The sequence below is a fragment of the Mustela lutreola genome, chromosome 1 (genome assembly GCF_030435805.1).
Source record: "Mustela lutreola isolate mMusLut2 chromosome 1, mMusLut2.pri, whole genome shotgun sequence".
Lineage (NCBI taxonomy): Eukaryota > Metazoa > Chordata > Mammalia > Carnivora > Mustelidae > Mustela > Mustela lutreola.
The window spans coordinates 279,005,489-279,028,527 of NC_081290.1; the positions used below are offsets into that span (position 1 = coordinate 279,005,489).

Consider the following 23,039-nt stretch of genomic DNA (forward strand, 5'->3'; position numbering starts at 1 on the left):
TAATGCAGGCTCACACTCTCTCTCTAAATAAATAAAATCTTTAAAAAACATGTGATTTTATAATACGCTAAATTCTCATGTAATATATTTTTTAACATTTTATTCCATTCCCTTGCTCTCCCTGATCTGAAACCAGGGTTAGACTGTTTTAATTATCGTTACTTTATTACATATTTTTATATGTTTGGTCAAATTCACTTTACTGTCCAAAAAACATCATGGCTGTTTTGCATGTTTGGTCTTCAAGATAGAATTTGGAACTATTTTGTTCTAGTCTCTCTCCCTTTCTATTTTTATTTTCTTGGCCAGGATTCTTGTTGTTGTTGTTGTTATTCCTCTTCTTAGAAATCTCAAAGGCGTTTGTGCTTCTGAGCAAGATTCTTTGTCATTTCAAAGACTTACAGGATCTTAGTTGGAAGGGGCTGGAGGAGGATCTCTGTAGTTCCACTTCCTCACCAGGGTGTGATCTTCAGTCACAAACTTGGCATACATCATTCGTATATCTAGTTAAAGGAAAGTACAGTTGGATTTGGTAACAATCTTCCCACCTCTCCCCTGCATCTTCACAAAAACAGTAACGCAGAAAATTGACCACTTCCCTGAAGGAAGTTTAGGCTTTACCATCCATGGCCAGTAGAGGTGGCAAAAACACTTATGATAGTCTCTCAGAGCATTACCAAACCCGTGCTTGGACAGTTATGCAGCAATGAACACACACAGACTACATTTTATTACAGCACTTCCTCAAAGTGGAATCGCAACTTGTCATAGAGCCATTGTCAGCTTGCTCACCTGTCCCCCAATCCTTGCCAATACAAATAAGCACACCCAGTTCATTGCAAAAGTTGGACAGTGGTTCCCTCTCTCTCTCTCTCACACACACCCCTTCCTTTCATTGCCTAATTTATTGATAAGTAAAAAAGTTATCTTTGTTAAAAGTAATTTTTCCCATTTTCTAGTCCAATTATTGTATCGAATGGAGAGAATGTAGACACTAGAGAAGCAAACAAACAAAATCAGTTACCAGTAATTCCATCACAGTTAACCATTCTAATACTCTGGCATGCATGGCATCAGGGTGATCATGAATGTCTTTCTATGTCAGCAAGTATTTATCTCCGGCACAAATTTTACTGACAGTTAAGAAAATAAATTTAAAAGAGCTGCCAGGGTGGCTCAGTCGGGTTGAGCATCTGGCTCTTGATTTCAGTTCAGGTCATGATCTCAGGGTCATGGGATCAAGCCCTGGTCTGGCTGCAAACTCAGTGTGGAGTCTGCTTAGGCTTCTGCCCCTCCCCCCCATAAAAATGAAAATATTAAAAAAATTAATTTGTATACTTTTAAAAAATTAATTAACTTTTTAAAAAAGTATAATTAACATACACCTATATTAGTATCTGGTATACAAGTAGTGATTGGACACTTCATACATTACTCAATGCTGATCCCCATAAGTGTACCTTTAACAAAAATTTTTTTTAAATTTTTTAAGATTATTTATTTATTTGTCAGAAAGAGCAGGAGCACAGAGAGCTGCAGGCAGTACAGGCAGAGCAAGAAGCGGGCTTCCTGCTGAGCAAGGAGCCCAATGTGGGACTTGATCCCAGGACTCTGGGATCATGACCTGAGCTGAAGGCAGATGCTCAGCCAACTGAGCCACCTAGGCATCCCAGTGTACATTAAAAAAAAATTTTTTTTAAACTTATTTATCAGAGAGAGAGAGAGAGAGAGAGAGAGAGACTGAGCACAAGCAGGAGGAGTGGCAGACAGAGGGAGAAGCAGGCTCCCTTCTGAACAATGAAACCTGATGTGGAACTCGATCCCAGGACCCTGAGCTGAAAGCAGACGCTTAACAGACTGAGCCACCCAGGCGCCCCTCCATAAGTGTATTTTGAACCTTCTCCATCTATTTCACCCATCCCCACCTCCAGTTCTCCTCTGGCCACACCAGTTTGTTCCCTCTAGTTAAGAGTCTGTTTTTTGGTCTCTTTTTTCTTCATTTGTTTTGTTACTTAAATTCCACATATAAGCCAGTAATTCCTTTACTGGGTATTTGCCCAAAGAAAATGAAAACGCTAATTCAAACAAATATATGCACCCCTATGTTTATAGCAGCTTTATTTACAATAGCCAATTTATGGAAGCAGCCCAGCTGTTCATTCGTAGATGATGGATAAAGAAGATGCGGTGTAGCTATGCAATGGACTATTACTCAGCCATAAATAAGTATGAAATCTTGCCATGTGCAACAGCATGGGTGCTCTAGAGGGTATAATGCTAAGTGAAGTTGGTCAGAGAAAGATAGATACTGTATGTCCTCAGTCATATGTGGACTTAAGAATTTCAGTGACTTTTAAGTATCCCAGCATATGGATCCTCCAGGGTTTATCTCTTCATTGCCCTGTTGTTGGGCATGTAGGCTGTTTGCGTGTTTTCTATATTATGATTATCAGGGCATGTTGTGAGAGATCACTTATTCACATTCCTGGAGGGTGCCTTCCACCACAGCACCAGCGCTGGGCTTTTCCTGGGGTTCAGTGATGTACCTAATGGTATGCTTGGGCTGGTGGCTCACACCTCCTTCTCCTGGGAGCCCCTGTTGCCAGAGGGCAGGCTCTTGCTCTGAGCAGCTGGGGTGGGGAGACTGGGCTGGGGCAGGTGGAGCTCTGCCTTGGGGTCAGTTCAGGAAATGTACTGAGTGAAATAAGTCAAGCAGAGAGAGTCAATTATCATATGGTTTCACTTATTTGTGGAGCATAACAAATAGCATGGAGGACAAGGGGAGTTAGGAGAAGGGAGTTGGGGGAAATTGGAAGGGGAGGTGAACCATGAGAGACTGTGGACTCTGAAAAACAATCTGAGGGGTTTGAAGTGGTGGGGGGGTGGGAGGTCGGGGAACCAGGTGGTGGGTATTAGAGAGGGCACAGATTGCATGGAGCACTGGGTGTGGTGCAAAAATAATGAATACTGTTATGCTGAAAATAAAAAAAAAATTAAAAAAAAAAAAAAAAGGAAATGTACTGAGGCTCCATCTCTAGGGTTTGCTCTGTAATTGCCTCAGCACACATTTTGATTCCGGTATATCTGTGCCCTATTGTGATTCTCTCCTTTGTATACTTTTGAGAATTGGGATTTTGGAGGTTGTACTTGAGTCTGTTTTAGGTCTTTTGATACAATTTTCATATCCTTCACTAGAAAGTTGGTACCAGTGTTGACTCCTACCAGCAGAGAATAGAGTTACGACTGTCTTTGAAAACTTAATTTTTCTTTCAAATGTAGGTATGGGGTGTGGTTATAGATTTGTATTTCTATTTACTGTGTAAAATACATATGTTATATGTGTGGTTTGGGATTTTAAATGTATATTTATATTTAATATATAAAATAGATATAAAATATAAAACAGATATCAAATTTTATATTACATACTGTAGGTTATACTTACATATTAAATGTGTGTATTTAACTACAAATTATATAAAAATATACATTTTAAACTAATTTTACCCAGAATGAGCACTAGAAATGCAAGGGGAGAGTATGAACATGATTTACCTAGTTCTAAACCATCTGGGAGACTCATGAAATAATTTTGGTCATTTCACTAAGTGATTTGAAAAACAGTACTTGGCATAAGAAATAAAAACAGGTTTTTTAAAAATAGGAGTTTTTAATATATATCACTTCATTTGTAGAAATAAAGGAATCCATTTGTTAATTAATCATGAAGATCAGAATGAACTCCAAAGACAACACCTGGGCTCTCTCTCCTCCCCTCATCCTAGGTTTAAATGATGATTGGCAGTCATTGTCTTGAGAAGCTGGACCTTTTTTCATGGGTCACAGATGTTAAGACTCCTGGGAAGTTTGAATCATTTATTCTACATAGTGGTTTCTGCGTTTTTAGCAGGAATATAGCAACATTGTAGATATCCAGGATATTTTTGCATAGACTTGGAATAAAGTGAACAAAAATTCCACCATCTTTTGAAGATGTTTGAGAGAACCTGAACCCACCTTGTCCTTAGTACTGTGTGAAATTGGCCGTGATGTGCTCATGGTCGGCGGGTTTGTAGTCGGCAACTCCTGGAAACAAGCAGAGAAGAACATGAGGAGACCATGGTGCATGTAACCACCCCCACCTCCCAAAGGACCAGCCCCCTTGCTAGAGGAGGAAAATCATCCCAGAGTGCAATGGGCAGCTTGATGACTATGGAAGAGCATGGAATTGAGATTTAGGGAGTCTTTGTTTCCAGGCTCAGAGTTGCCACATGGAGCATGTCTTTGGACAAGCCCCTTAAATTGTGAGATCCTCTTTTGCCTCATGTCTAAAACTGCACTAATAATATTTACCCCAAAGAATCATTTCAGTATTAGGAATAATGACTGCCAGATGCCTAATATAGTACCTGACACATGGTAAGAGTGCAAGAAAATGACTTAGTTAAGCCAAGTTTAGAACATTCGAGGTAGGAACTCATGTTCACTTTTGAAGATTTTGCCAAAAGTAGGGAAGGGCAGTGGGTTGAGAATTCTTGTGTTTCGGAGCAGAGAAGTTAGATGATGGCAGTATTGATGATTAGCTTTCAAGTCACCAGGCATCAGAAAGAATAAGATCTTTCTGGGAACTTTTTGGATTTCAGAGGCCTGTCTGTTTCCCCTTCTTTCCCCAGAAAAGAAAAGTAATTGGCAGACATGAGACGAACCCTGATTTAGGTTCCTGGGTAATTCTGGAGATGAAGGTGATAGGAGAACTAATAATACTTATACTGAGCATTTGTGAGTGCGTGCTCTGCAGGAGACATTGTACTTACTCATTTTAAACATGTTATTTTTAATTTTCATACTAACCCAAGACATGGCTATTACTGTGTTCATTTCATAGCTCTGGAAACTGGTTCTGAGAAGATTCACTCTTTGCCTAAAGCAGCTAGTAAGTAGGAGAAGGGGGCTTCTAACGAACCCTTATGTAACCTTGAGGTCTTTATTATGTGTTTTGCTGCAATTCAACAAATTCTGACTGGACAGATTTTGTTACATACCTGACAGACTCTAAGAAAACATCTCTCCCATCGTAATCTTGGATAATGAAGCATCTTACAAAGCCGCAGCCACAGCTCTGCTGTGACCCTACGTGGCCTCACATCTTCCTGCACGGTGACGATTAATATCCTTTAACTAGCGAACATCTTCCTTAGACAAAATAGCATGCATGGCTCTTTAACTTAGAGTTATTTTTAGTATTTGTGCAAAATTTTAAAGAATGTTAAGGTTTTGCTGAAGTCTGAATTTTATTCTTGCCTCTTCCCCACAAAAATGTGTATAAACCTTCTTCTATTTGGAGATTTTTTTTTTTTTTTTTTGTGGGTTAGACGAGACGATTTTATTAATGCTAAATTTCCTATGCTTGATGATTGTATTACTGCTCTTTATTTTTTTTATTTTTTTTTCCTGCTCTAATGTTTTTTAAAAATCTCCAAATATTCGAGAGATATTTGGAGATTTTTAAAAAACATTAGAGCAGGAAGAAAAATGAATGCTGAGTGAAGCTGTGGGGGAAGGACAGTCATGCTACAGTTTGGAAGCGTGGTCTGGATGATCGCTCAGTCCCACCCTAGATGCAGGACTTGTCAAGTCCCTTTAACGCCTCCGAGACTTAAGTTTCTCTCTCTGTAAAAAGAGAATCACTGATATCTACAGAGTTGACATGTGGCATACAATAACATCACTGCACGAAGAGCTAGGTTTCCCCTTCCTCATGTTTGTTTCCCACAGGCTATGAAGTTGCGGTGATTTTATATTACATGATGATATTTAATTTTTAAATCCTAAAGTGGCCATCTTCTTGGATCACATACTACTTTTTCTACCTTTATTATTATTATTATTATTATTATTATTATTATTATTTGTGTCTCATGTTATCTGGGTTCTCCTTTTTCAGCTCCTATTGCTTTAAGTAGTTCAATCCACTTTTCGTGGTCACTGGATATGTCCCCATTGGTTCAGGATGGAGTCAGGATTCTTCATTTTCGAAAAAGCTATTTTAGAAAGCCAGCCACCTGTTCTATCATCCATCTACCTACTCATCATTTATCTGTTATTCAATCAAATCAATTCATATATATGAATATATATATTCATAATACATGTGTACATGTACATGTATATATATATTTTTTCCTTTTTTCCTTTTTTAAATTTATTTTTTATTTTTTATAAACATATATTTTTATCCCACAGGGTATCCCCTGTGAATCACCAGGTTTACACACTTCACAGCACTCACCAAAGCACATACCCTCCACAATGTCCATTTTATCACTGTATACACAAGTATCTCACATATCTCACATGTGAGACATACAGTCTCACAGTTTTTGATTAAATGAATGAATGAATTAAATAAGTAAGTGAAAGAAAGCAGCCTGCAGACTATGGAAGAAAGTCCCAGATTCCTTTCCTTTTCTCACCTTCATTCAGAGGTGTCTTGCCGCTAAGGAACTGCCAGTATGTCCGCTCATGAACACTTTCAGTGATATCATTGATAGAAGAGACGACAGGGCCCCAGGATGTCATCGTGGTTTCAAATCTGTAAGAATAAAAATATATGTGATTAACCTCATTTATGTCAGGCAATAAGGTGTTAAGGTGAACGGACAGAGACATTCTAAATACTTTAGAGATCATATAAAAGCCTTGAAGTGTCATGTCATCCACATAAAGTAACCCCAAATTACTAGAATTCATAGAGCAATTCACCAGTGCGGCAGGATACAAAATTAATGCGCAGGAATCAGTTGCGTTTCTGGGAAATAGAGTTACAGAGGGGAGGGGAGTGGAGGATGGGGTAACCTGGTGATGGGTGTTAAGGAGGGCACGTGTTGTGATGAGCGCTGAGTGTCATACATAACTAATGAATCACTGAAAACTGGTCAAAAACTCATGATGTACTATACAGTGGCTAACCAAACATAGTTAAAAAAATGTCTCCCTTTAGGTACAAATAAAATTAATGCAAATTAAAAATATGTTTATTTTTAAAAATGCTTAAAAGAGAAATTGCTAATGACTAATGGATATGAAATCACTTCACTTGGTACTAAATGATATTTAAATGAATGGGTTTTAAAAAAAACCTATCAATAAGCAAATTTTAAAAATGTAAACGCCCAACAATGGGTGAATACTTACATGAGTGATGAGATGAATATTCAAGACTGAATTTTTTTTTTTTTGGCATTGACAAAATTGTATTTTTCCACACTTTTAAGTGACATTAAAAATGCTCATGCAACAATTGTTAGGTGAAAATGTGGGACACAAATTTTACATGAAATAACTATCCTGCCCATGTGAGGGGTCACAGCTATCTATAACATGCACAGAAGAAAACACCTACCAAATCATAAAGAAATGTCAACAGTGATTACATTATGGATATACTGTACATTCTTTGTCTTGTTCCTTTCTTTTTTTTTTTTTTTGAAAAAAATTTTTTTTTTAAATTTCTTTTCAGTGTAACAGTATTCATTATTTTTGCACCACACCCAGTGCTCCATGCAATCCATGCCCTATCTAATACCCACTACCTGGTTCCCCCAACCTCCACCCCCCGCCCCTTCAAAATTTATTTGAATTCAGTTAATTAACAGACAGTGTACTACTAGTTTTAGAGGTTTTGTTCATTATGCATCACCCCCCAACGGTCCACTGTATGAATTCATAACATGCACGGTCAGAAAAAGAAAAATCAGGCAAAATTATAGTTAAGCTCGGAGAAGTAGTAAGGTATATTCTGAAGGTATTTAAAACCCAAGTATTCTTGAAACGCAACTTTTGTCTTGACCTGTCCGTGGGAGTCAGGGAATTACGGAGTTGGGCTGTGGACAGCAGGCACAATGTATGGAACCTAATCCTGTGGAACAGGTTCCACATCCCACTCAGGTGTCACTTCCTTGGGCTTGGTCAGTCTTTCTCTCTGGCATCTCTCTGCAGAATTTGGGTCACATCATTGTCCTTTGAAGGCCTCTCCTCTTTTCCTTTCCAGGACCTGGCATTTCCCCTCTGCTCTTTCTGTGAGCTTAGTTTTCTCCATATTTCTCTACTGCTTCCTCTTCTTGCATACTATGAAGACATCCCAAGTTTAATTTTATTTCTCAGGATTTATTTCTATATTTTGTCCTTTCCTGACTAGAGAAGAAAAAAAGTGGAAGGAACAGTGGAAGGAACGTGAGCTTCGCAGTCAACTGAACTAGTTACATGTCATGGCATCTTAGGAATGTTACTTAGCCTCTTTGGGACTATGTGGTGCTATCTGTAAAATGGGCATATAGATCATGGTTGGTTTGTTTGTTGTTTTTAAAGTGGACTTACGCCCAACACGGGACTTGAAGTCACGATCCTGAGATCAAGAGTCGCCTGCTCTGCTGACTGAGCCAGCCAGACACTCTGGACTTGTGGCTTGTTGGGAACTTTTCTCTGCTACCTCTGCACAGTTCCTCAACTTCAGTCATCCCCTCTATCAGATGACCGTCTGACCTCTTTCGCCTGTCCTGACCTCTTTTTCTAGGCCTTCATCTAAACCTCCAAAAGCTCCCTAATGTTGCTGTTGTGAACACCCGCAATTAGACATGTCTAAAGGAACTAAGTCTTTTTCTCTGAAAGACATTCTTTCCTCCTGACACTCCTATCCAAAGTTTGGAAGCTTCTCTCTATTGCTGTCTCCTCTCCCCCAGTACTCACAGAGCCAACTGGCGTCTTCCTTGGTGTGAGTCTGTTTATCCTAGAAGAGGTCTTCATCACTTCACAGATTCGTCACCTCAGGCTAGCCCCAGATCTCTCCTTGTCTCCCATTCTCGAACCAATTAACGTTTTACAACGTGACTTTTCTTAGTTGAAAACTTGCAGTGCTTTCTCTAATAGAAGTCTGATCTCCTTAACCTGGTTTTTCAGACTTTGTGTCTCCCAGCCTATCCTTACAAGTTACTCACTTGATTCAGTCCCCTATTCTCTTCTCTAGTCAAGCTGGCCTACCCACTGACCCTGAAGTCCTTGCTTATTCCTGTCTCAAATGCTTTGTCCTAGCCATTCCCTCTTTCTAGAATACCATCTTTCCCCATCTTCCCTAACAGTACTTATTTTTCAAATGGGCTCCAAAGCCACAAGCCTTCCTGGACTGTTCTAACCCACAATAGACTCTCCCCCCTTTGAATTCCTGTTTGTAAAACTCCATCGTATGTTGACTGGGGTGATTGAATTTTCCTGAGCCAGCTTTGATAGTTAGATTGCACGCTTCTCAAGGGGGGATGAAATGATGTTAAATTATCAGAAGGAAAAAAAAGTAAGAAAATGAAGGAAGGTGGGAGAGAATGGGAATTCAGGTGGGGTTTGGGGAGAATGGTGAACATTGCTTACAGCACTCACTTGAACGTGGGATTTCTGCGTTGTGCTTCCTCTAGGACAACAAGTAGTACTGATCCACTTTTCACACTAATGTCCATGGTCTCATTGAAGAGCAGACCCACCCCCCTCAACTGGTTATTTATGGTGTATATGATGGTGATGTTGTATGCTGTGGTGGGAACAGGGCTGGGTTGAGTGGGGAGAGTTGGTTGCACTTCAACACCTGTGAAGAGCGAAGAGGCCACATTTGTTAATGATTACAGGGCTTTTATTATAGGTGCAAAAATCTTTGTTATTGGCAACTTATCCTAAAGAAACATTTCAAGAAATGGCAAAGATTTTGTGTTCTTTGTGTGTGGTTCTGAGGAACTCATGTGATCTATGAAGCGCTCATTCCAATCTAGAGAATTGCTCATAGCTGAAGAGCTGATGGCTCATTTTAACTGTTTCTTTTCTTTTTTTAAATATCTTTTTTATTTTTCATAAACATATAATGTATTATTAGCCCCAGAGGTACAGGTCTGTGAATTGCCAGGTTTACTCACTTCATTCACAGCATTCACCATAGCACATACCCTCCCCAATGTCCATAACCCACCACCCTCTCCCTACCCCCCTCCCCCAGCCCCCCTCAGTTTGTTTTGTGACATTAAGAACCTCTTATAGTTTGTCTCCCTCCTGATCCCATCTTGTCTCATTTATTCTTTTCCTACCCTCCAAGCCCCCCATGTTGCATCTCCACTTCCTCATATCAGGGAGATCATATGATAGTTATCTTTCTCTGATTGACTTATTTCGCTAAGCATAATACCCTCTAGTTCCATCCACGTCATCGCAAATGGCAAGATTTCATTTCTTTTGATGGCTGCATAGTATTCCATTGTGTGTATATATACTACCTCTTCTTTATCCATTCATTTGTTGATGGACATTTAGGTTCTTTCCATAGTTTTCCATAGTTTGGCTATTGTGGACATTGCTGCTACAAACATTCGGGTGCACATGCCCCTTCGTATACATTTGTATCTCTGGGGTAAATACCCAGTTGTGCAATTGCTGGGTCGTAGGGTAGCTCTATTTTCAACTTTTTGAGGAACCTCCATGCTGTTTTCCAGAGTGGCTGCACCAGCTTGCATTCCCATCAACAGTGTAGGAGGGTTCCCCTTTCTCTGCATCCTTGCCAGCATCTGTCATTTCCTGACTTGTTAATTTTAGCCATTCTGACTGGTGTGAGGTGGTATCTCACTGTGGTTTTGATGTGTATTTCCCTGAAGCTGAGTGATGTGGAGATGGCTCATTTTATATTGAACATTAGTTTTGTTAAAAGAATTTATAACCAGGGGCACCTGGGTGGTTCAGTTGGTTAAAGCCTTTGCCTTCTGCTCAGGTCATGATCCCAGGGTCCTGGGATGGAGCCATGCATCGGGTTCTCTGCTCAGCGGGGAGCCTGCTCCCCCCTACCCCCGCCACTGCCTGCCTCTTTGCTTCCTTATTCTCTCTCTCTCTCTTTCTCTCTCTCTCTGTCAAATAAATAAATAAAATCTTTAGAAAAAAAAAAAGAATTTATAACCAGAAAGGAGGATGGTTAGCCCTAAGTCATGTGTTTTACATGGTTGAGTTCTGTGGATTTGTGGGATTTTTGGTAACACTGTGAATCTGGAAACAAAGGTAGTAAGTTTCAGACCATCTAACAAAACACCTGGGCAGCTATAGTGTAGAGTCCTTGGAAAGACTCCATGGCCACCTTGTTCAGGTTGGGAAATCACTGGGAAGCAGCCTAAGGAGTTCGGTGAATATAGCTGTGTTTGGTGTGATTAGGATTGGGTTGCTTGATTACAGTCTGTATAGACTCTGTTCTGAGATAGGAAAGGAATTTAGTAATCTCTGCTTATCTCAACAAATCCATGTAACATAAGACATCAGTACTCTATACTAGTATTTGTCTAGAAGGAGGAGTTGGAGCTGTCTTTGCCAAGACTCATTATCGCTGGAGAGATAAAATTTTATGCAGGACTCCCACTTTCTTTGTGCATATTTCTACAAAGTTTGAATTTTTAAGTAGCCCTATATTATATTTTTAATTGGCTAAAATAGAGATATTTAAAATAAAAAGGCATATTAATGCCTCGTTTCCACCCTATTCCTTTGGTGTGCCAGGAGCACCAGGCCTTGTATTTAGATCCCCAAATCTGGGCTTAAAATCCAGCTCTTTTTCTCATAAGTGTCTCAGACCAGCTCAATGATTGGTCACACTTTCTTTGCTATGCACTACATGTGGCTTCTATTTCTATGTAATACTTATTTCATTCTTCCAAATGTTGTAGTTTTTGTCTACATATCTGTATCCTGACCTTGTAAAGAGCAGGTATCATAAGATAGTGCATGAGGTTTGGTGCATTTGTCAAACGAATGAAGGAAGTTATGTATCATCTGATTGTTAGGACCATGGATGTCCCCTCTTTACCAGCGTCTCACAAAATGCTATGTGTATAGTAGGTGTTCACTTAATGTGTACTGAGTGAAGTAGACATGGGGGCTAAATTCTGAGGACAGGCTGCCATGGCTGTGTGTTAGCACACAACGGTTGGGGACTGGATATCAGATGTGGCTCTGCCTACATAATAAGCCTGTGTGCCACTTAAAATTGATCCACATAAGGAGCCACTACTTTACGACATAAGGAAAGGCAGATGTTAAGAGTTCTTACCAGGGCTGCAGGACACATGGGGCACATCCAGGTATGTCTTGCCTTTCATGGAAGGGAGGATTTGGGCAATGGACATGGGATTGTGGAATTTTCCCTGCTCAATCTCCTGAAGTATTGTGTCCATGGTCTTCTGGCAGTTCCACTCCTTGTTAGGTTGCTTAGGTGTCACAGAGAGCGCCTGGGGGCAGGAGAGAGAGGGAATGAGAGATTGATTAGGCATAGCTGAGAGTTGGCTTCTATAAGCTTTACAAGAGATATACTTGATCACTAATCTTGGGGGATCACTCAGAGTCCAAAACTGAGCTGCCCAAGGTTTGGGACATTGTCTGTCTTGTTCCCTGCTGTGTCTCCACCTCTTAGCTCAGGGTCTGTCACATAGCAGTCACACAACAAATATCAGTGCACCAGTTAGATTTGAGGAACACTACTGGGGCTGCTGTATTTATAGTATATGTGTATAAAACAGTTCTTGAATGTAGAATGAAGGTGAGTCCCAGGGAAAGCAAGCTCCAGGAGCAGTGTTAGTCTGGGACATCTGGTCATCCAAACATAGCAGTGCTCTTTGTTTTGTGTTGTCCTGCACAGCCTTTGGCGGACTCCTCCCGTACTTTTTGATCATGTCAGGACAGTTAGCCAGAGGTTCCATAAGCCTGGCCACAGGGGTGGACTCCTAGCCTGGGCTGGGGTAATCCTAGAGTGCCATCCTTTTGCTAACAGTGATTAGTGGGCACCCCACTAGCCAGCATCCTTCCCTGACATACAGACATTCAGAGAGAGAAGCACGTCTTTTCCTCCTGCTGGGGTATTCAGCTGGGACCATGTAAGTAATCACTGGGCTGTAACCATCTTCTTCAGCCCCTTTGAAGAAACCATGCCATAGGAGACAGTGAGGAAAACCAGGGCTGAGTGACAAAGAAAAGTAGTGCCTAAAAGCACAATCTGAGTCCTTTATTCTGCTTAATCCTGAAACCATTTAATCTAGCCATGGACCTTCTAGTTTATAACATGAAATAGTAAATCCCCATTTTTTTCTTAAGCAAAAATTATTTGGGTTTCTGTTATCTGCACAGTGGTTCTTGATTAATGCTCCAAGCAATTCATTCTACTTTGCTGAGATTTGTATCACATGAGTAAAATAGAAATCACAATTTCTTCCTACCTTTGCGGGTTCATTTGAGGTTCAGATGTGGGACAATAAGCAAAAGCATTTTGTTATGTGTAATGTGTAAGCTGTTATCACCACCTCCCTCCCTTTAGGGTTGTGCTGACCATGACCCTCAGAGTAAGTCAGTGGTTTGAGATTGCTGGTGACTGATTTACCTGAAGCTTGGAATAGGAAGTGAGAGAAGAGAGTCAGATCAGAAATGGATAAGGAAGATGTGGTCCATATACACTATGGAGTATGATGCCTCCATCAGAAAGGATGAATACCCAACTTTTGTAGCAACATGGACAGGACTGGAAGAGATTATGCTGAGTGAAATAAGTCAAGCAGAGAGAGTCAATTATCATTTGGTTTCACTTATTTGTGAGCGTAACAAATAGCATGGAGGACAAGCGGAGATGGAGAGGAGAAGGGAGTTGAGGGAAATTGGAGGGGGAGGTGAACCATGAGAGACTATGGATTCTGAAAAACAATCTGCGGGTTTTGAAGGGGCGGGGGGGTGGGAGGTTGGGGGAACCAGGTGGTGGGTATTAGAGAGGGCACGGATTGCATGGAGTACTGGGTGTGGTGCAAAAACAATGAATACTGTTACGCTGAAAAGAAATTAAAAAAAAAAAAAAAGAAAAAAAAAAAAAAGAAATGGCTCTGTGAGCCAAAGGCAGCTGATGAACGACCCAACAGTTTTTGACATGACCAACACTGTTAGACCTCTTTGCTCTGCCAGAGGTCACTTTACGGGGCAGCTTGGCTTAAGGGGCTTCAGGTAGATCCTCCTCAGCAGCCAGATCTTGTTCATTTGCCATATTCACCTCTCAGATCCCAAAAGCAAGATGGATCCCCTTGGGATAAAATATTACCAATGCCAACACTCTAGAGAGGAATAACACATTACCTATGAGAACTCATTAATGGCTTTGCATAAAGATGTTTATCAGATCCTTTTTCCAAGTTAAATCCCCAGGTTAAGAGGAACTTTGAAGGCTTTGGATTCTTGACAGAAAGCAGAGAAGAAATTCTACAACAGAGGAAGTGCCTCCCGAGTGCCTAGGGAAGCCAGGTGGGTGGCCCAGGCTACTTGAAGGGCACTGGCATCCTGAAAGAGGATGAATGAAGGCTGGAGAGGAAGCTTAATATCACCACTCTTCCACTGGCAGAAACCATGAACACTTATTGGCATCACATTGTGCTTGTGATGTTTTAAAAAAATACCTTTGCAACCTTGTTTTTATGGGGAAAGTGAAATTCAGAAAAATTCAATATTTGCCCACGGTGGTGGGAGATCTGGGATTCAAACTCAAGTTGTGACATCTTGAGAGCCCTTTGCTTTTCCACAGAAGAACATTTTAAATTAGAAAAAAAGTCGTGTATTAGATATCTGGTGATTTCAGACTTCAGGCTGCTTGGGTAAATTCTCGTTATGTGCCATAACTCGAGTAAGGAGAGGTTATGTATCCTAACTGATTAGAAATACATATGACCTATGATATCAGATAAGGATGAGGTCTTGCCTTTTCATAAATAAAGCTTTAATTCTTAGGTACAGCTTATCAGAGTGTACCCTGTGGGTGAGAAAATCCCAAACGGAATTCATAAACCTAATTAGCAAAAGCAAACATTTCTCTGTCTGGCACTAAGGGGAAGCAAGTTTATTTTAAGTGAGGTATAGATAAAACCCATCTTATATCCTGTCCACACTGCCTCTGATATTCCACAAGGTTTTCTAGCCCTGAATCCCAGGATTGTTCTTGTATGAGTCAGCCATGGTAACAGTCTTTTTTTTCCACGACAAAACTTCATTCACCTTGACATGCCATGGAAGCTGATTAGTTGCTCCAATACACTGCACATTGGAGTGGTGATATTGTATTTACTTTTGTGTTTAACATAAACTAATTTCTAATCTGTTTATGTCCTTTGCTAATTTCTAATGTGTGGAACATCAGGGGCAGTCTCTGCTCCTCTCCCCCAAAGGATTTCTTTTCACCACTAGTCCAGAGGTATATTAGGTTTAGACCTGGCATTGTAACTCCAGGGTTCTCTGTTTCCTGGGCTTTCTGAGTTGAGAAGGTCATGGTACAGTTTTTCCATGAATCACATAAGGCATTTTATGACTTCGGAGCATGAACTTCTGAGTTTGGTCTAGATGATTTGGCCACAGATGACCCTTTAATTTCTGATTCTAGCTGGTTACCTCTCCCCACTATCATTAGTATGTCTTCCATGGGAAGATGCTGCCCTAGTCAACCCTAATCAATGGGGTGAGGGTTGCATTTGGAGATATATCAAACAGCATCTTATGGAGTCCAAGCCTGGGTTCTGTACTAGGGAAACATAGGATTGAGTATGGACAGAGTACCAGACACACCTGATTCCCATTTAGAACACTGTGTGAAGTTGCAATGAGATCGAGATTATAGGAGCTTGACAGGTCAGCTTTAGGTGTTTTCACTGCTGTGTTCAGGTTGTTTCAACCTGTGTTAAGGTTGAACATAAGCCTACATTTTCTGGATCAAGATAAAGGGCTAAAAAAAGAACACTTGACTGGCAAGATGGAATTAGAAAATTTAATTTTTTGGAGGGCCTATTTTAATATCTTATTTTTTATACATCAAATTCTCATCAATCTATGATTATTATGAACATACTGATCATTGTCAGTAATAACCTGATATGTTTCTGGGATTTATTTTTTTTCCAAGAAAGAGAAAGGAATTCTTATAATTTTATTTTCACCCTTTACCTATGAGGTAAGAAGGAATTAACACCTGTGTTTTCCCAGTAGAGAAACTGAGACAAACACCACGAGGAATCTACCTCAAGTCATACTAGCTTATCTTCCCCAGAGATATAATTGTAAGAACCTGGTGTCTTGATCCCACAATCAAGTCTTATCATACTGGCATGGGCTCAACAAAGAAGCATAGGTGATGTGTTTACCTGCATGGCCAGGCCAGTACTGTAGATGTCTCCAATGATGCCATTGTCTTTGATCCTCATGCTGACATTCTTCACGACTTCCTGTAGTACCTCACTGAACAGAATTTTGAAACCTTCATCTGAACCTTCTGGGATCTTGTTGTACATACAAGTCAGAGCCAAGGTCGCCATAGCTCCTGTGTCTGTGAATCATGGTTGGTGGGAGGTGGGTGAGACAACCATCACCCAACAATATGAACAGCTAACATTTACTGTGTGCTTATTGCGTTCCAACTACATTATCTCCTTTATTCTTCCGGACAACCTGTGAGATAGGACCTATAATGAACTCCACTGAAGGGATAAGGAAATGGAGGCACATAGAGGCCAAGTAATGGCCCAAGGCCACACAGCTGGTAAGTAGCAGTGCCAGGACCTGAACCCAGATCTAAGGCTCATGTTTTTAATTCATGTAGACTGGTACTTCATTCAGTCTCATTTTTCTTGTCCCAGTGTTTATCTTTTAAAAATTTCACTGGTTCTGGAAGGCCCGGCCATCACCACCTTTCAGTGAAACCTTTGGTCTGCCCAGTGCCACAGGTACAGTCTCTTTTCTGAACTTTTCAAAAAATAGGCTCCACACCCAGCATGGAGCCCAATGTGGGGCTTAAACTCCTGACCCTGAGATCAAGACCCAAGCTGAGATCCAGAGTTGGACACTTAACTGAGCCACGCAGGTGCCCCTCTTTCCTGAGCATTTTTATCATGTGTTGTTCGGACCTGTTTTGCCATCTCAGCACTCTCTGCTCTGTTTTATCGTTACTGTGCTCTGTGAGCAACTGGATGGTGGGAACTTTGCATGCCCCGGGGCACCTGGCACAGGGGCATTTTCATTATTTGCATGGGAAAGTGTATGTGGATTGAATGAGCAAGCTACGGCAGGACAAGAGAGAACAAGTGAAAGACTTGCCAGATGACTTCTCTGATCTTCTCCCTCCTATAATCACCACCTGAATTGTATAACCTCATTAAGGATGACAGTGTTGTTGAAACCATTGGTGGCCAAGAAGTCAAATCTCCTGAACTGACAGACTCCCTAGCAATGCATGAGGTCCCAGATGGAAAACAGAGGCCTGTCTGCTCTTGAGCCACAGGGAGGGCACTAGAGTACTTGATTATGATCTGAAAGAGACTGAAATAGGAGAGTTTGCCTGAAACAAGAGAGGTTGCAGGGGCAGGGTGGTTAACGGGGTGAAAACCCGAGATATGCTATTGCTTGTGAGTCCAAAGGAGGAAAGGTGACCATGAATGAAGGGCGCGTGATAATGTCCACAGAGAGGGTGTTACTCAGGGCAGGTATCATGACCTGCAGAAGGGTGGACAGAAAAGGACATGGTGCTGTAGGGGAAAAAGCTTCTCTTACAGAATGAAGAAGTAACATGGTTCCAGTGTGTCCTTGAAGGGGAGGAGCATCATGGGTTTAGGGTTCAGAGATTATCTGTTTACTAGAAAGAGAATATCAGGATGTTATAAGAAGAAACATGGAGAGGAACAGAGAGTAGAATCATCAGTAGTGATAAGAGAGAGGGTTCAGGGGGCCTGGGTGGCCCAGTCATTTAAGTGTCTGACTTGGTTTTGGCTCAGGTCATGATCTCAGGGTCGTGAGATGGAGCCCTGTGTCTGGCTCTGCGGTCAGGGTGAAGTCAGCTCGAGGTTCTCTCTCTCCCTTGCCTTCTGCCCCTCTCCCTGCTCTCCCTTTCTCTAAAATAAATAAATGAATCTTTTATATATAATATATATGTAATATATTATATGTAACTATATATAATATGTAATATATATATGTTTATATATGCATAAATATATATTTATATTATATATATAAAAGATTTTATTTATTTATTTGACAGAAATAAATGAATCTTTAAAAAAAAAGGTTTCAGGATAAGACTTGGGTCTAGACATTGATTTAATCGTTTAAGAATTTGTCTGGGAATAACTGCTGACTTGTGTGACTTATTTATTGTTCCTGGTGGAGATTCTGTCATTGTCAGACATTTCAAGCGTTGCCCTCGTTTCTTTGTTTTATTGTCTCCCTTTCACTTATTCCCTAATTCACATGTCCAGCAAATGTTTGTTCAGTGCCTTCCATCTGCAGACATTTTCATGACCCTTGGCTCCTCCGCCATGGAAAGCTCCCCCTCCCACTTTCCCCTCCTGCCCCCCTCCCCCACTGAGTGTCCTTGATATTCCCAGCTCAGGGCAGTGTTTGGAAGTGGCAACCAACTCACCCGTATTGAAGGGGGAGGAACCAAACCTCAGGATCTTGGCAAAGCGGGCTGCTATGGGTAAGGCTCTTGTTGGGTTCTCCTGGCACAACGCCAGGACCGCCAGACTGGGCCCATAGAAGTCTGAAGCTGGAGCACGGGGACCTGGGAAGGGGACAGAGGGTCTCTGTAAGATTAACATTCACCATAATGGAGGACATCTGTGAAAAAGGTAAAAGTCAAACCTTTAAAGCAGAAATTTCCAGAAAACCTGTCCAAAAAAGAAAGACTCCATATTGGCAAAAGCTAACTTTAACATTTCTCAGAATAAGAATGTCAGCCAGCAGGACAAGAGAATAAAAAGGATGACTGTCTTCAGGTGATGGCACAAGTCTGTTTCCCAGGATGGTGATCTTCTCTAGTACATTTGGAATCGAAGTGAATATCTCACTGTGTGGTCATCCAAAGAATCCTGAGTGGAGATAACTTGTATCCTCTCCCTCATTTTCCACTCATCTGTCTTTTTTTTTATTATTTTTTTAAGATTTTATTTATTTATTTGACAGAGATCACAAGTAGGCAGAGAGGCAGGCAGAGAGAGAGAGAGAGAAGCAGGCTCCTCCTGAGCAGAGAGCCCGATGTGGGGCTCGATGCCAGGACCCCGGGATCATGACCTGAGCTGAAGGCAGAGGCTTTAACCCACTGAGCCACCTGGGTGCCCCTCACCCATCTTTTTTGTTCTAGGTTTAATACTCTCAGGAAGGACCATTTGCCTCACCCTCCCCTCCCTTCTGCTGAGGTCTTACCTGAGGGTGGCCAACTTTCCATTTGTCTCTGTAGAACTGACACTTTATTCCCAGGGTCTCGGCAGGAGGAGTTGAGGGCCATGATGGTAAGGGCGAGTTGACCAATGGTCAGGTCTGTGGAGGAGAGAACAAAACAGTCACAAAGGTATTCTCAGGGGAGAGTGTGCCAGGGGTCAGGGCTGAGCTCTCTGATCTGATCGCCAGATCATTTTGATTTTTTAATAATACGATTAGAGTCAATTATATGGTTTCACTTATTTGTGGAGCATAACAAATAGCATGGAGGACAAGGGGAGTTAGGAGAAGGGAGTTGGGGGAAATTGGAAGGGGAGGTGAACCATGAGAGACTACAGACTCTGAAAAACAATCTGAGGGTTTTGAAGGGGCGGGGGGTGGGAGGTTGGGGGAGCCAGGTGGTGGGTATTAAGGAGGGCACGGATTGCATGGAGCACTGGGTGTGGTGCAAAAAACAATGAATTCTGTTAACGCTGAAAAGAAATAAAAAAAAAAATCTTCTTAAAAAATACCAAATCTTGTCAGAGGGGAAAAAAAAACCCAATACGATTAGATAATTTTTTAAAAAGTTTTTTTTTTTTTTTTTTTTTTTTTTTTTTTTAAGTAATTGTTATACCCAGCCTGGGACTCAAACTCACAATCTGGAGATCAAGAGCCACATGTTCCCACCATGGAGCCAGCCAGCTACCTCTAGATAGTTTTTTGATCTTGTTTTTCTTAAGGAAAGAAGTATGGAGAAATGTTCAAGGAGGGTTTAATCTAGTGACCACTGTGTGACTCGACAACTTCCTCAGGAATCCCTGGTATCTATTTAGAAAAGCAGCATGGGCACCCATACAAATTCAGACCTGAAAATAATTTTAACTTTACTATCTAACTTGATCCTCAAGGCAACTCCTGTGAAGTAGGCAGAACAGAGATTTGATTATTATTATCATTGTTATTATTACTGTTAGAGTCCTTGTTATTAGAATCAGCTGCATTTTTAAAATGAAGGCGTGAGGTTGGTCTGGATTTGCGACCTGTTCAAGGTTCCAGAGTTAATACATGGTGGAGCCAGAGCTGCAAGCCCCCTCTTTTTAATATCTGGTCTAGAGCTTATTCTGCTTTCCTGTGTAACTCTATAGATGCTCTGACTGCACGAACCTTTCATTCCAGGTACATAAGGAAAGGTGTTTGGGTGATTCAGGGACAATCACAGGTGGCACTGGTGTGTGTGGGGATGTGAAGTTGGGATCTGAGCCTGGAGAATCAGGGAGTGTGTAGAAAGGCTCTGATTTCTCACCTGCACTGTCACTGGCCATGAGCTTGTCAGTTAGGAGCTTCTGGGCCTCCATGTCGTAGGCTCCGGCCAGGTTCATGGCAATCAGGATGCTGGGATTGGGGTAGGCTGAGCTGGTCACAGAGTTCTCCATGAGCACTTGTATGCCATGAACCAAGGGCTGCTGTGCTGGGGGAACAGCTGAGAAGAGAAAAGCCATTTACTAAACCCCTAATCTACTCTCTCTCATCTCAGAAACGTGTTTCCCATGTGTCACTCTGTTAGAAGACAGGATTAGTTAGCATTAACATTTTCAGGGACACCCTCTAGTGTCCCTAATAGAGATGGAGGGGCACCTGGGTGGTTGAGTCATTAAGCGTCTGTCTTTGGCTCAGGTCATGGTCCTGGGGTCCTGGGATCAAGCCCCACATCTGGCTCCCTGCTTAGTGGGAAGCTTGCTTCTTTCTCCCTCTCCCACTCCCCCTGCTTGTATTCCCTCTCTCGATGTCTCTCTCTCTGTGTCAAATAAATAAGTAAATAAATTCTTTAAAAAAATAAAGAGAGGTGGAGAAAACGTTGACATTTTCTTTTGAGGCCAGGTAGACCAGTTAGATGTTGGATCTCCTCAAACAACCCTTATGTTTAACAAGGTGACTTCTCACTTAGGAAGTTCAAGCAATATGGCTCATGGCCATTTCATATTATTTTTAGCAGATTCCTAGAAATCACTGATTTCCTTGTATTTTTTTTCTCACTCTTTTATTTTAAAGTTAGCTTTTTTTCAGGGAGGTGCCTGGGTGGTATAGTTGATTAAGTGTCTAACTCTTGGTTTTTGGCTCAGGTCCTGACCGTAGGGTCCTGGGATGGAGCCCCACGTCCAGCTCCGTGCTCAGCATGAAGTCTGCTTGAGAGTCTCTCTCTCTCTCTCTCCATCTTCCCCACCCCATCTCACTCTCTCTTTCTCTCAAATAAATAAATCCTAAAAAAAAAAAAAGTCCTTTTTTTTTTTTTAAAAAGGATTTTATTATTTATTTTTTTAATTGTTAGAGAGATTAAGAGAGAGAGAGAGAGAGAGAGAGAGGCTGAGAAAGAGAGTGAGAGTGACCTGGGGGCCAGCAGGGAGAGGAGCAGAAGGAAAAGGACAAGCCGACTCCTTCCTAAGAGCAGCACTCAACGCTGGGCTTGATCCCACCACCCTGAGATCATGACCTGAACTGAAAGCAGGAGTTAGATGCTCAACTGACTGAGCCACCCAGGTGACCTTCCTTTTTAAAAGATTTTTTTTTTTTTTTAAATCTCTGCACTCTGCATGGGGCTCGAACTCACAACCCTGAGATCAAGAGTTCCATGCTCCTCAACGAAGCCAGTCAGGCACCCCCTTTTCTTCTCAGTCTTACATGGAAAATGTGGAAGACAAGGGATACGAGCTGTCCTCAGTGAGTTCCAAACATCCCCCAGCAGTGGCATTTGGTCAGAACAGCTCTGAGCGTCTCTCTTTGTGCTGCCATCCATTGCTCCTGCACCACTATTTTAACCTCTTCTAAGGTAAAATGCATAGACTTGCCTCTCCAAGCACTTACGGGGTTTAGTCAGGAAGGATGCAGCACACACTCACTCTGACTTGCCCACTTGGAACTCCTACAGTGATTGCCATTTTCTTTCTTTTTTTCTTTTCTCTCTCTCTTTTTTTTTTTTTTTTAAAGAATTTATTTATTTGACAGAGAGTGAGAGAAGGAGAGAGAGCACAAGTGTGGGGAGCAGCAGAGGGAGAGGGGGAAGCAGGCTCCCTGCTGAGCAGGGAGCCTGATGCTGTACTCGATCCCAGGATCCCGAGATCATGACCTGAGCCGAAGGCAGAGGCTTAACCCACTGAGCCACCCAGGTGCCCCGTGATTGCCGTTTTCAATCACCTTCTCCTCAGCAGACCTCCGTGTGAGAGGTTTCCCCCTGTGCTCCGGGGGAACTGCTCCCCTGACCTCTCTGGAAAAACCACCATACTCACAGCATGAGCTTCGGGTCCAGGTGCTGGTCCCAGCTGCAGCCCAGAGAAGGTTCAGGAGGGGGAGGGTGAACCAGGTCATCCCACTCTCTCTTGTTTAGTCTACGGCTCCCGTGTACAGATCCCCGTGTTTGAAAGCAGGGTGTTTCTCTACTTTCTCTTATATGTGCTTCTTTTTGTCAAACAGTCTGGCGTCCTTCCCGTTCTGACCACTCCTAACCACTTAAGCTGACCCCTCCTTCTCTGATAGAACGAATTTCCATATGCTTATCTAGGTTCCCGCCTATCCATCCTCCCAGGAGTGTGGAGGTGACTTCTAGGAGGCACAGTCGTAGGAGACACTTGGGGCTGAGTATGGGGTGATGGCCATGACAGAGTGTCCTTTCCCACAGTCCTGGGTCATCACATCAGGAGTGTGGCTGGTGTGCGAGTGAGTGTAAACAGGCCTTCCTCCTGGGCCTGTACACACCTGCCCAGACAGCCTCCTGGCTGTTGGTC

The 23,039-nt window shown here is 41.9% G+C and overlaps 1 protein-coding gene across 1 annotated transcript; it reads right to left on the minus strand.

Annotated features, from left to right (window-relative positions):
* Window positions 1–83: 83 nt before the first annotated feature.
* On the minus strand, window positions 84–22,717 carry CBLIF (cobalamin binding intrinsic factor). The gene is made up of 10 exons (XM_059143323.1): window positions 22,545–22,717; window positions 20,567–20,743; window positions 19,267–19,380; window positions 18,485–18,625; window positions 16,215–16,396; window positions 12,113–12,290; window positions 9,427–9,628; window positions 6,474–6,592; window positions 4,018–4,086; window positions 84–503 (listed from the first exon to the last, which is right to left on the minus strand). Exons 1-9 carry the CDS (start codon window positions 22,621–22,623, stop codon window positions 4,025–4,027), a joined length of 1,254 nt encoding a protein of 417 aa, XP_058999306.1. The 5' UTR covers window positions 22,624–22,717; the 3' UTR covers window positions 84–503; window positions 4,018–4,024.
* Window positions 22,718–23,039: the final 322 nt, after the last annotated feature.

Coding starts and splice junctions, on each gene's coding strand:
- CBLIF (XM_059143323.1), bottom strand. CDS start 22,623: ATGACCTGGTTCACCCTCCCCCTCCTGAACCTTCTCTGGGCTGCAGCT. Junction 20,744..22,544: donor CTGGACCCGAAGCTCATGCT/GTGAGTATGGTG, acceptor TTCTCTTCTCAG/CTGTTCCCCCAGCACAGCAG. Junction 19,381..20,566: donor CATGGCCAGTGACAGTGCAG/GTGAGAAATCAG, acceptor TCTCCTCCACAG/ACCTGACCATTGGTCAACTC.